Raw genomic sequence first — 13,837 nt, 5'->3', positions numbered from 1 at the left:
TCTCAACTGCACGTAACTCCATTATCCAGCGTGACTCCCACTGTCGTAATCTGAGTTCACGATTGCCTCACCTAGCATCATGTGGTATGATTTGTATTCCATGAAACAAAGCTTGTGTTTGGCTTGTGCATTACAGTCCTTGCATGTATTGCCACTGGAAATATCTGGGATCTTGCTTAAGTGCTCTCTAATGTTCAGATATATGTTCGCTCATTGTTATGATGGTGCTACCAACATATATTAAACCATATTTACAAATAAGGACGTAGACAACATATTTAGTGATGCAGTCTGTGTGTCAGAATCTCATTTACAGGAGCTGTTATAACTGAAATCCTCGATACCATCATTGGCCAGTCTGCACATATTGCAGTGTCCACATTTGTAAGAGCCCTTAGCGCTCTTATGTAACCATGCAATTCTCTACGTCCATGTGGAGGATGTCAAGCTGTCTCAAAAGATCTTGCATTATATGGTGGAATTGCATTCTTCCTGCATACACTGCACTCTCCTCAAAGGGAGTGTGCTCCATATAAGGGGCACTTTGCACAATTTGCATATGCCTACAGAAGTAAACAATTTTAGGCTTCTGTATGCCCAACATCTGCACAGCAGATGCTGTATTACCGCTCAAATCTATCATAATCACATTTATCCCTTTAAAGACCATTACTGTGGATTTTAATTGCTATGAAGTTTCAGCACATTTAGGGTTTATATAACAAATATATCTGAGACCTTCATGATGAGCACGGCACTTCAGCTGTCTCGCAGTCCTTGCATATGCTGACACTCCTTACATTTCCACAGCATAAAGCTCTGCATTTTTATTTGCATAAACTGAGAACTGCAGCTCTGCACCAAATGCCAGAGCCTTGAAGTGGCCATCTTCCCTGAGAACAAGAGCTTAATTGCATAATCGTACATGAGACGATTCATGGATCGCATATAGCCAATTTTTTCCGTAATGGTCCAGCGGCCATTTCCCCAAGTCTTTCGAGATGGCTACTCCTGAAGACAGAGGATTTAGTCCTCTGTGTTAATGTAAGTACAGTTTTATTCGTGATGCTGTCTGGGTCAGTACAATGATGACAGACTATTACCCAGGAAGGATTTTCTGGCCCTTAAAACTGTTCTGAGCAATCAATCAATCAAGACATTTGTAAAGCGCGCTACTCACCCGGAGGGTCTCAAGGCGCTAGGGGGGGGGGGGGGGGGGGGGCGGGGTCCGCTACTGCTCAAACAGCCAGGTTTTGAGTTGCTTCCTGAAGGAGAGGTGGTCTTGGGTCAGGCGGAGGTGGATGGGGAGGGAGTTCCAAGTCTTGGCTGCCAGGAGAAGAATCTTCCTCCCATGGTGGCTCTTCGGATGCGTGGAACGGTGGCGAGGGCGTGGCTGGTCGATCGTAGCTGGCGTGTGGGAGTGTAGAAGGTCAGGCGGTTGTTGAGGTATCTGTGGCCCAGGTCGTGGAGGGCCTTGTGTGCGTGGGTGAGGAGTCGGAACGTGATTCTCTTGCTGACGGGGAGCCAGTGCAGGTCTCTCAGGTGACCGGAGATGTGGCTGTGTCGGGGGATGTCAAGGATGAGTCGTGCGGAGGTGTTCTGGATGCGTTGGAGTCTTTTCTGTAGTTTGGCTGTGGTTCCGGTGTAGAGGGTGTTTCCGTAGTCCAGTCGGCTGGTGACGAGTGCCTGGGTTACCGTCTTTCTGGTTTCGGTGGGGATCCATTGGAAGATCTTTCGGAGCATGCGTAGGGTGTTGAAACATGATGATGAGACGGCGTTGACTTGTCTGGTTATCGAGAGGGAGCAGTCCAGGATGTAGCCCAGGTTGCGAGCGTGGTCCGTAGGTTTGGGTGCGCTGCCCATGGCGGGGGGCCACCAGGAGTCGTCCCAGGCGGAGGGTGATGATCCCAGGATGAGGACTTCCGTCTTGTCTGAGTTCAGTTTCAGGCGGCTGTTCATCATCCACTCGGCTACGTCTTTCATCCCTTCGTGTAGGTTGGTTCTGGCGGTGGCTGGGTCGTTGGTGAGGGAGAGGATCAGCTGAGTGTCGTCGGCGTAGGAGATGATGTTGAGGTTGTGTTGGCGTGCGATAGCTGCGAGGGGGCTCATGTAGACGTTGAAGAGGGTGGGGCTGAGTGATGATCCTTGCGGGACGCCGCAGATGACTTCGGTGGCCTCGGATCTGAATGGGGGGAGGCGGACTCTGGGTTCTTCCGGCGAGGAACGAGATGATCCAATCTAGAGCCCTCTCTTGGATTCCGATGTTGCTGAGGCGCTGTACTAGGGTGCGGTGGCAGACAGTGTCGAATGCTGCGGAGAGGTCCAGGAGGATGAGGGCCGCTGTTTCCCGGTTTTCAAGCAGGGCTCGGATGTAGTCAGTGGCTGCGATGAGGGCGGTCTCGGTGCTGTGGTTGGCTCAGAAGCCGGACTGCGAGTGGTCGAGGGATCTGTTTGTCTCGAGGAAGGCGGCAAGCTGTCTGTTGACGGTCTTCTCGATGACTTTGGCAGGAAAAGGCAGGAGCGAGATGGGGCGGTAGTTCTTGAGGTCGGAGGGGTCTGCTGATGGCTTCTTCAGGAGGGCGCTGAGTTCGGCGTGCTTCCAGCTCTCGGGGAAGGTGGCGGTGTTGAAGGAGCAGTTGATGATGTCCCGGAGTTGGGGTGCGATGACTGAGTCGGCCTTGTTGAAGACTTGGTGGAGGCATGGGTCGGTTGGTGATCCGGAGTGGATGGTGTTCATCGTGTGGATGGTGTCTGTAATGTGGTTCGACCACATTACAGGTGGAAGCACCGTAATATTTTGGGCCCTGCAAAAATGTAAGCTGTCCAGAGGGAGGCGCTCAGTACGTGGAAGTCATACGGCTCTCTGACCCGAATAATCGGCCTTTCCGCTCCCAAGCTGCAGTTTGTCATCCTAAAGTGTACTTTCCTGTCTATCACGTGCGCTGAAACATTACCTCTTCTCTCCATGTGGACACATAAAATGCACTAAAGGTGCCGGCCTCCTGAGCAGCCAGATTTCTTGAAAGAGGTGCATTATGGAAGCTCTTGATGGGAGGGAGTGGGTGCGAGCGAGGAGGCTAGAGATTGCCAACAAAATGCTGTTCCCAACAAGCAGCAGCACAGGAAGGACAGCAACAATAACTGGAGGGAGGGTGTTCGAGGAAGCAACAAATGGCCAGAGATGGTCAACCAAAATGTGATGTCCCTGGTCTTGAACCAAGCACCCTAGGGTGGGACAGATGGAAACTGTTGACAAATCAGAGTAAATGAGTTTTGAAAGGCAGGCCAACTTAAAGCGCTGGGCATGTTGAAAGCCCATACACTGAATACAGCATGCCTCGCAGAGCAGCGCATGCGCTGCCCACGCTCGACCTATTAAGGACCTAGTCACTCCTACTGATCGCCTCAAGGTATGCTGCTACCACCGAACTCGTGCTGCTTCGCTTTTGGTGAAGTCTATCATTCCACCACTATAAGGGTAGCTCTTTACCCCCACCCACGCACATACATGATCCCCGTTTGCCCTTGTCGACCAGAAGAAATCTGTATTAGGCATCCAGACAGCAGTACACTTGGGTACACGTCCATTACCATGCCAAAGACTTTTCCATCCCAACACTTCTCTGTGATGAATACTGACCGTGTTTTGCATGAAGCAGAAAGACTTATTGTCGTTGGTTTGCCCAAGGTACGATGTCTTCGGGGCTAGTTAGATACGGGATTAAAATGATATGCCCGGATACAGGATGAGTTAAGTATCGAAGGCGATTTCATTTTAAAGGTTGATTTTGGGGTACCTCCTTATATGCTCCAGAATAGGTTGATTAACCTTGCACATGAAGGACACCAAAGGGGAACCGCCACATAAAGGAAGAATGAAGGGAAAGTAATTGGTGGCCGGCGAAGGACTCTTCTATTGATCAGTTTGTGGAGTCTTGTGTATCTTGTGCAAGTGCTGATAACACTCAAAAATATTTGCAGCTTGTTGAGTTTCATGGTAGAGCATAGAAAAAGATTGCTATAGATTTTGGGGGCCTATTGGATTGCTTATTGCCATGTAACCGGTTTTTTATTGTCTTTGTACATTGTTGCGCTAAATGGGTGTACTAAAAAATTATTTAAGATCCTTACTCTGTTGGGGTTATCATTTAAAAAATATATATTTCCCATTGAAGGGTATCCTCACACTTTAGTCTCGGACAATGGGGTGCAATTTCTCAGGTGAAGAAATAACTAACTTGAACCCTTGAAGTGTGGCTTTATATTGTCCACAGAGCATAGCCTTGGTTGAGAGAGTAAACTGAGTGCCTAAGCTGATAATTGATTATGGGTTGTTTTCAAAATTGGACGTTGAAAAGACTCTGAGGGCGTGACTTTGTTGGTGCTACAATGTCCGCTAAACGGACAAGTGTTGCTGTGACACAGACGTCCTCATCACTTCTTGCAGCACAAAAGAAACCCCATCCTTCTTTAGAGTAGTCGTTAACACACAGCCTCTACGATCCCTAGTTAGTAGTTTAGCTCAATTTCGAATGCCCATCATCACTAACCCTAAACGTAGGAGGTAGCCTTACTTCCATAGATTCAGTAAACAAATTTTTAGAACCCTGAGACATTATTCCTTTCTTTAACAGGTTACAAGGAACATTGTAATTTGCCATTGCTTTTGCTTGTATGTTATTTTACCAATCCAGCGCTGCAATTCTGTGCCTGAAGTGGTATAATGCGTTTGTCATTTTACAGCTCTGCATAGATGGCACTAGCTAATCCTTTGCTTAAAGACTTTGCTGTATAAGTGGCAAAGACTGTCCCTTTCTAGCTGGCGTGGATGCTAATCATATGCTTTAAAAAACTTTGCTAGAAGAACAGACATTTGAGGTGGGCATATTTTAGTGTTGCTGGTGTTGTAGGGTGCTCTGCATAGGAGCTGCTTTCCACCTACTCAGGATTCTCTGCTTTGAGAGAGAGACTCTCTCTCCCTCTCTCCTTTTGCAACAGACTAAGGACAGTGAACACACTATGCGTTTTGGCCAGTCAGCCGTGATCCAGGCCTGCTGGCCAAAACACGTAGTGTTGTTCACTTTCCTTAATAAATTACACTTTTGCACCATCAACTCCAGAATGTGCGTTCAATGATTCTTGTTGTGTATTTAAACAGGGCCTCCTCGTTTCCTTGCACTGACTTCAATTCTCGTTCTGTATCGTTATATTTGTAATTATTCGCAGAAGTTCCTATTTTGGGTCCAGATTTGCTGGTGGGTTAGAGAAGCAGCAGTGAACAGAGCTAGATTTCACACACAGGGAGATGTTTACTTGCCCTCCCATGAAGTCAAAAGATAACCAGGAACACCATGACGCATTAGTTTTTCAACTAGACCCTTCCCTGCTCCAAGCAGGTGAACTGTCTTTGTAATAAACTGCATATAAATATAGCTGATGGTGTGAAATATTGATTTCTGCATTTTGTTTTTATCCCTCATTGTCTCGTGATCTGGGTTAATTTCCACAACCCAGTATTATCGAACCTACAGTTCTGTCTTTTATGGGTTGTGAACCGCAGCCTGTTTACCAGGCCACTTGCATTCATCCCCATGTGACAATTTAATGTTCGAGGCATATGAGCTGCAGATCACACACTTAGGATAAGATCGCCATCTGGTGTTGGGCTCGGATGATTGCAGGTTGTTGTTGTCTTCGGAAGAAGCCTTTTGGTCACGAGATAGGTGACTCCTCCTCTGGACAACAGTGCGCATGGGCATCCACTCCATCCTCGGATTATTTTTTTCCGCCATTGGGTTCGGATGAACTTTTCCACTCCAGCTGAAAACTTCTGAAAATAATCTCTACAACTCGACGTCGAAATCCAATCGGACCGGTTCCGGATACGGCTCATGGAAAGGACACCTTTTAAAAAATGCCCCCAATGTGGAGCAAAGGTCCCCCACAGTGACTACCACGAGGTCTGCAACCTGTGCCTCTCGCCGGAACTTAACTAATCCAACTGTCCAGCCTGCGCCGCATTCCGTTCCAAGAAAACCATCCGGGACCGAAGACCTCAACGCCATATCGTGGCCAGACCAGCTCCAGAACCAGAGGACATCTTTGCCCAGGATGTCCCGGAAGACGATTCCGAAGACCTCCAAATCTTATCCGAAGCGGACGATTCTGATGACCTCATCACTCCGGGGCAACGAGTGAGTACCAGTGCCCCTACCCCAACCCCCCCAAAAAAGACATTGGTCAAGACTCCGCCAGCTGGCCCCAGTCGCGACCGAAAATCGTCTTCAGAAGCCCCGCCTTCGGGCCCGGCTCCGAAGAAATATAAGCCTGCAGGTGGCTTGGGCTCGAGCAAACCACATGTTATTGTGCCCACAATACCTTCGGCACCGAAAACTCAACAACTCTCGGCACCGAAGCAGCCTCCGAGACCATCGAGGCCGAAATCTCCACCGGCTCCAAAACATTCTTCGGCACCGAAGTCTCCACCGGCACCGAAACGTTCTTCGGCCTCGGGACCGAAAAAAGTCCAGAGACTCTACCGATCACCCAAAACATAGATCGGAACCGAAAAAGTCAGCACCAAAGCCACTTTCGGACAATTAAGAACTTTTTCGCCCGTATCCCACGCAAAAAAGGATTTACATCAATCCAAAAATTGGACAGGTCACCGCTGTGCCATACAAGAAAAGGAAGCTGGATACAACACCTCCTCCAGCTCCCATAAAGAAGGACTTTGCCACCTCACCCATTCGTCCTTCCTCTCCTATATCACCTCTCAACCCACCCCCTCTGCCCCCACCTCCTCCTCCTCTACCATCTCCTTCACATACACCACCTCCACAGGATGATGATGATGATTTAGGGGGAGGGGGAGACCCGGATGACCTTAATGATCCTAATGATCCTTTCACACTCCCGGATACGGCACCCTTAGATGACTGGGCTTTCCCTTTACCTGACATCCCTGATCCCACTACATACCCCTCCAAACCCTCCCCTGCTGATGACCACCTAGGGTTTGGGGAGCTGATAAACAGGGCGGCACCATGCACTCAGATTCACCTGAAGAGGATTTTCTTCTCGACACATTTGAGCAGTCGCAAAAATCAGTTCAGATCTTGCCCATGATTAAAGGGGTCATAAAACACGCCACTGAGGTTTTTAAAGACCCTGTTAGAGCTAGGGTTCTTAACCCCCGAATTGAAAAAAAAATATAGACCGGCCCCACTAGATCCCGCGTACATTAAGGCACAGCTCCTTCTGAACTCTTTAGTCGTTTCAAACGCACGAAAGCGGGCTAACTCCCAAACAGCAGGAGACACTCCGCCCCCAGACAAAGAGTCCAAGCTATTAGAGGCCTCGGGCAAAAGGGTGGCAGCACAAGCTGCTAACCATTGGCGTATTGCCAATACACAAGCCCTATTAGCTGGATATGATAGGGCTCATTATGATCAACTAGAAGATATTTTGCAACACCTGCCAGATCAGTACAAATCCCAGGCCAATGACCTCATCCAGGAGGGAAAACTGATATCTAATGCGTCAATCAAATGTGCATTAGACGCAGCGGACACTGCCTCTAGGGCGGTTAACACAAGCATACTACTTAGACGCCACGCATGGCTACGTATTTCAGGCTTCAAGCTGGAAGTACAAACGACCATTCTTGCTCACCCATTCAATCAAGAGCAACTATTTGGACCTGCAGTAGACACTGCACTAGAGAAAATGAAGAAAGATAACGAGACTGCTAAATCAATGGGAGCATTACAGTCTCCACAACCCGAGGCTCCTTTCAACGCTCCTTTTACAGGGGAGCCTCCAAAAATGTGGGAACAGACTCCTCTTCCACCTTCAAACCTCCGCACAAACATCCCCTAACAGAGGATATTTTAGAGGAGGATATAGGGGAAACAATAGCAAGGGCCGAGGACGGGACAATACCAACACCCGCACCTCTCCAGCCACTAAACGGTGACTTGCCCCCACTCCCCCCAGACCATTCCACTCCAGTCGGGGGAAGACTCCAACAGTTCCTACCTGTCTGGAATTCCATCACAACAGACAAGTGGGTAAGACAAATTATCCAGTTTGATTACTGCCTCAAACTCACAAACACCCCCCCCCCCCCACACACACATACCACCCAGACACCGTCCAATGTCTCCACACCATCTTACACTCCTCAAACAGGAAATTCGGTCCTTGCTTGAAAAACGCGCAATAGAACCAGTTCCACTCCAACATCAGGGTACAGGAGTATATTCTCTATACTTCCTAATTCCCAAAAAGGACGAGACTTTAAGACCCATACTCGACCTCAGACTTCTAAACCAGTACATACACTCAGATCACTTCCATATGATCACTCTCCAACAAGTCCTCCCACTACTTCAACAAGGCGACTTCCTTGCCACATTGGACCTCAAGGACGCATACTTTCACATCCCCATGCATCCCGCTCACAGGAAGTATCTAAGATTTGTGGTAGACGGACAGCACTATCAGTTACAGTCCTCCCATTCGGAGTAACCACTGCACCCAGGGTATTCACCAAATGCTTAGCAGTAGTGGCAGCGCATCTCAGGAGACAACAAATCCATGTCTTCCCGTATCTCGACGATTGGCTCATAAAAGCCAATACTCTCGATGAATGCATTCTCCACACTCCCTGCACTATTCAAACCCTACACGACTTGGGATTTACCATCAACTATCCCAAATCTCAACTACAACCCTCCCACATACATCAATATCTGGGAGCTACCATAAATACGTCCAAGGCCATAGCTTATCCCAGCACAGCCAGGATAGCCAACATAAAAAACCTCATCTTAAAATTTCAAACTCAACACTCTCTTCCAGCAAGAGTGTTTATGCAACTGTTAGGCATGATGGCGTCATGCATCTCCATCGTACCCCACGCACGACTCCAAATGCGTCCCTTGCAAGAATGTCTAGCACAACAGTGGAACCAGGCTCACGGACAACTTACCGATCTGGTGTTGGTGGACAGTCGCTCACTTCGTTCACTGAAATGGTGGAACACCATCAACCTGTCCAAAGGGCGACCGTTCTTAGAGCCTCTTCCACAAGTAGTGCTGACCGCCGACTCATCTCTCACAGGGTGGGGAGCCCACCTCCTCCAACGCCCCACTCAGGGCAGATGGACCACTCAACAAAAACGGCTCCATATCAATCACCTAGAACTCCTAGCGGTGTTCCTAGCACTGAAATCCTTTCAAGTACATCTAAAGAACAAAACTGTCCTCATCTGCACAGACATGACGACAATGTATTGCATACAAAAGCAGGGTGGACACATTCTCTCAAACTGTCCCAACTCGCACAGAACATCTGGAGATGGGCAATTCCCCAAAACATCTTCCTGCTAGCGGAACACCTTCCAGGGGTTCACAACCAGGTTGCCGATCTCCTAAGTCGTCAGACACAGCAAATCCACGAATGGGAATTACACCCCAAAGTCCTATTCCCATTCTTCCAAAAATGGGGCCAACCAGACATAGACCTGTTCGCCACACACAAACGCAAAATGCCCAACCTTCGCCGCCAGGTTTCCACACCCACAGTCGAAGGGCAATGCAATATGGATGAACTGGTCAGGCAGATTTGCGTACGCTTTTCCGCCTCTCCCACTAATTCCATTTGTGGTGCGCAAGCTCAAACAACAGTTGCTAAAACTGATCCTAGTAGCTCCCACTTGGGCATGTCAACCCTGGTTCATGAAACTCCTGGAACTATCGCTAGTTCCACATCAAAAATTGCGCCTTTCACCGGCCCTATTAACCCAGAACCATGGAGAAATCAGACACCCAGATCCACAGCAACTGAACTTGGCAATCTGGCTCCTGAAGTCTTAGAGTTTGGTTACCTCAACCTCCCACCAGACTGTATGAATATCATAAAAGAAGCTAGAAGACCTACTACTAGGGCGTGTTATGCTGCAAAATGGAAAAGATTTGCCATTTACTGCACTAACAATGATATACGTCCACTGGATGCTTCCATCCAAAACATTATTTGCTATTTACTACACTTGCAAAGATGCAATTTAGCGAATGCCTCCATATGTCTACACCTAGCAGCCTTAGCAGCCTACTTACAAAATAGACAACACCTGTCCCTCTTTAAGGTACCAGCCATCAAAGCCTTTATGGAAGGTCTCAAAAGGATTATTCCTCCAAGATTACCACCTTCCCCAGTGTGGAATCTAAATATTGTTCTAACAAGACTCATGGGTCCTCCATTTGAACCTATGCATAAATGCGAACTGCAGTTCCTAACATGGAAAGTGGCTTTCCTTATCGCAATCACATCCCTGCGAAGGGTAAGTGAAATACAAGCCTTAACTCTTGAAGAACCATTCCTACAACTACATCGTAACAAAGTGTTTCTTAGGACAAACCCAAAATTCCTACCTAAAGTTATTTCCCCTTTCCATCTTAACCAATCAGTCGAGCTACCAGTCTTCTTCCCTAATCCAGACTCAGTAGCTGAGAGGGCCCTTCATACCTTAGATGTTAAAAGAGCCTTGCTTTATTACATCGACAGAACCAAACCTTTTCGCAAAACCAAACAGCTGTTTGTTGCTTTCACTCCACCACATAAAGGCAACCCCATTTCCAAATCTGGTATAGCCAGGTGGATAGTTAAATGTATCCAAATATGTTACCAAAAAGCTAAACGCACTCTTAGAGTTCCCCTTAGGGCGCACTCCACTCGTAAAATAGGGGCTTCCATGGCATTCTTAGGGAACATTCCCTTAGACATTTGCAAAGCAGCCACATGGTCTACCACACACACCTTCACTAAACATTACTGTGTTGATGTGCAATGCAAACAAGCTTCAGTAGGCCAAGCTGTCCTAAAAACTCTATTCCAAACTGCTGCAACAGATACAGGTGACCACCGCTAGGGGAGACACTGCTATATAGTCTATCCTAAGTGTGTGATCTGCAGCTCATATGCCTCGAACGGAATATGCTACTTACCAGTATGCACATGTTCTTGGCATGTAGAGCTGCAGAGCCACACACGCCCACCCGCCTCCCCGGGACCTGTATCTGTTCCAGCATTGTCTTAATTAGACACTACACATGGACATCCTTTCTCTTTCTTCTTATACACTCCATCATTTCCCATCATGTCGAAAAACAATCTGAGGATGGAGTGGATGCCCATGCGCACTGTTGTCCAGAGGACGAGTCACCTATCTCGTGACCAAAAGGCTTCTTCCGAAGAAAACAACAACCTGCAATCATCCGAGCCCAACACCAGATGGCGGTCTTATCCTAAGTGTGTGGCTCTGCAGCTCTACATGCCAAGAACAGATGCATACTGGTAAGTAGCATATTCCATAGTGGTATAAGTGAATTTCTCATTAACTCATAAATTTGAAATTTAATGATCATTTAAACTTGAATTATGAGGCGTCATTTAAGAAACGCTAGATGTGTAACTTGTTTATAAATATTCAGAGGCCAGCATATTGTCAAGGGTTAGTCATGTGTTAGTCTCCATTCTTGCATGCTTCACCGCCTTAACTTCATTATTTTCTTTTTTCTAAATGTTTAGGCATTCAGAGTTTTTGCAAAGACCTATTAGAAGTGGCTGACATCTTGGAAAAAGCAACAGAAAGTGTACCCAAAGAGGAGATTAAGGCAGACAACCCTCATCTGAAGAACCTGTACGAAGGGCTTGTGATGACAGAAGGACAGATGCAAAAAGTGTTCAAAAAACATGGTATACGGAAGCTGAATCCTGTGGGTGCCAAGTTTGATCCCTACGAGCATGAAGCACTGTTTCATGCCCCCGTCGAAGGGAAGGAGCCAGGGACGGTGGCACTGGTAACAAAGGTCGGCTATAAACTACATGAGCGCACCCTGCGACCTGCCTTGGTAGGGGTGGTTAAAGGAGCATAGCTTTGTATTTATTTTATAAAATAAATGAAAAATCTGTACAATTCTAACGAATGGTTGATTGGACTCATCCAGCAGGGAACATCTTGTACGTGAGACCTGTGTATTGCCAAGGCAGAGTCTGGCTGTTTCACCACTACTTTCTTTGGCACTTGAACTTTGTAGGCCACTCAAAACCTGGTTTTTAATGCACATTTTTAGACTGTCTACAGTTTGGATTTCTAAAAGGCTAATTTTATCTTGCTTCTGTGGGCTAAAAATATGCCCTAGATTATCAAGCGTGTTGCTTATGAATTTGAGTGTATGTACAAAATGGCTGCCATTTGCAGGTTTGCTTTCTTTTATGTTTTTTTTTTTTGGCGCGCCGACTGAAGTAGGGACGGGATCCCGTTTTCGAATTATTCAACTACATAGCATGTGGCCCCAATGCTAGGCTATCCCACTGGATTCCAGTTGATTCTATGCTTGGTTTATTCGTAATCATCAGCAAGCGGTGTAGGCTCTCCGTGATGCAGTGTGGCTACTGTACCCCCTCTAAAAGGACAAATGTGTGGGGCTTCTACGCCCCCTGTTTTATGGCCATACATTTCACAGAAAGTCCCAGTGGAAGAGTAGCTGGTGACATTTTAAAAGTTCCATTACTTACCAATCCGTATCCCTGCAAGGCATAGCTGCCACTGCGAACCTGAAAGCGTTGCACCCTCTGACATTAGGCCTCGCACCACCGAATCCGTGTTGAATTCACCCAAAGTCCTCGTATGATTCTAAGGAATTTATTGCTGAATCTCGCATACACCTGTAGTTATATAACTAATATATACATAAGATCTTCATGACTTGGATGCTGTCAAAGTAAACTAGATCAGTTCATGCTTCAAAAACGAGACAGCTGTGGCTGCCCTACCTTTTTTATGCCCCCATTTTTTGCTCACCTCTTGGGAGTTCTAGGCTTTGCATACGTAATTGTTAAGGGACATCTGGCATTAGAAAAGAGTCTGCGCCTTTCAAATTTCTTTGAAATGGTTTAGAACCAATGCGAGCAGCAAAGGGCGTTTTTTTTTAAATAAAATAATTTTTGTATAAATGTCATTACTCATTGAGTTCCGATGTTGTGTCCAACACAGAGGCTGCTTGATTGACATAGAAAGCGACATGCATGGCTGACCTCTGGGTCCCACCTTCCAGTAAAGTGCCAGTATATTTTGTGGGATTTTGAAGTTGAAAGAGAAACTGAAAGAAACGATATGCACGGATCTGCGTTTTATTTACATTCCGAAGATGATTCCGTTTCTCGGGACCATTGATGTCTAAAGAAATTATATTAAAGCTAAATGTGTAGTTCATTCAGAATTAAATTGTGTTATACAGACATTTAGTGTGTTTTAATATATTTTGTAACAATTTGCTTTAAATAGATTTATAACTTTCGAAAGTGTCCTTCACTATAAAACAGTGTTACATAAAACGAGAGCGATTGTCTTCTGTGAATTTTTGAGGTTGCGTTTGATTTTTGTCATTATGGTTTTTTTTACCCACTAACCTAAATTGGTTTCTTAACCACAGGGCTGTTAGTTGCACATGAAGAAAGGTTGTTTCCTTCCATTAACCAACTTTCAGTTCAGATCCAGTGAAGTAGAAGTGATGAAACCACATTTGCGTTCAGGTGCACAGCGGAGTCCACTGTCGAGATGCGGCATCTACTTATCAGAAGTAACAAATGTGAAGACCAACTTTCCAGTGTAATGATCCAAGCGATGTTCAACTTGTCCACCTTAAACAACTTGGCACGGGTACATTCGCTTGTCGATGGTTGAATTTTACCATTGCACAGTTGACTTGCTGATGTAGAAATTTTGTCAGCACATTCAAATTGCTGCACAAGCTAATGTGGGTTTGAG

The 13,837-nt window shown here is 46.6% G+C and overlaps 1 protein-coding gene across 1 annotated transcript in view; it reads left to right on the top strand.

Moving 5' to 3' along the window:
- Window positions 1–13,409, top strand: part of GRPEL1 (GrpE like 1, mitochondrial) — a 96,915-nt gene extending 83,506 nt beyond the window's left edge. Inside the window, exon 4 of the mRNA XM_085642459.1 lies at window positions 11,596–13,409. Coding sequence (XP_085498585.1) covers window positions 11,596–11,942 — 347 coding nt within the window. The 3' untranslated portion in view covers window positions 11,943–13,409. The remainder of the gene's footprint in view (window positions 1–11,595) is intronic.
- The last annotated feature ends 428 nt before the right edge of the window (window positions 13,410–13,837 follow it).

Source organism: Triturus cristatus, chromosome 2_2 (genome assembly GCF_964204655.1).
Source record: "Triturus cristatus chromosome 2_2, aTriCri1.1, whole genome shotgun sequence".
Taxonomy (NCBI): domain Eukaryota; kingdom Metazoa; phylum Chordata; class Amphibia; order Caudata; family Salamandridae; genus Triturus; species Triturus cristatus.
Note: the sequence above shows the minus strand (reverse complement) of the source record. Positions and strands in the feature narration are given on the sequence as shown.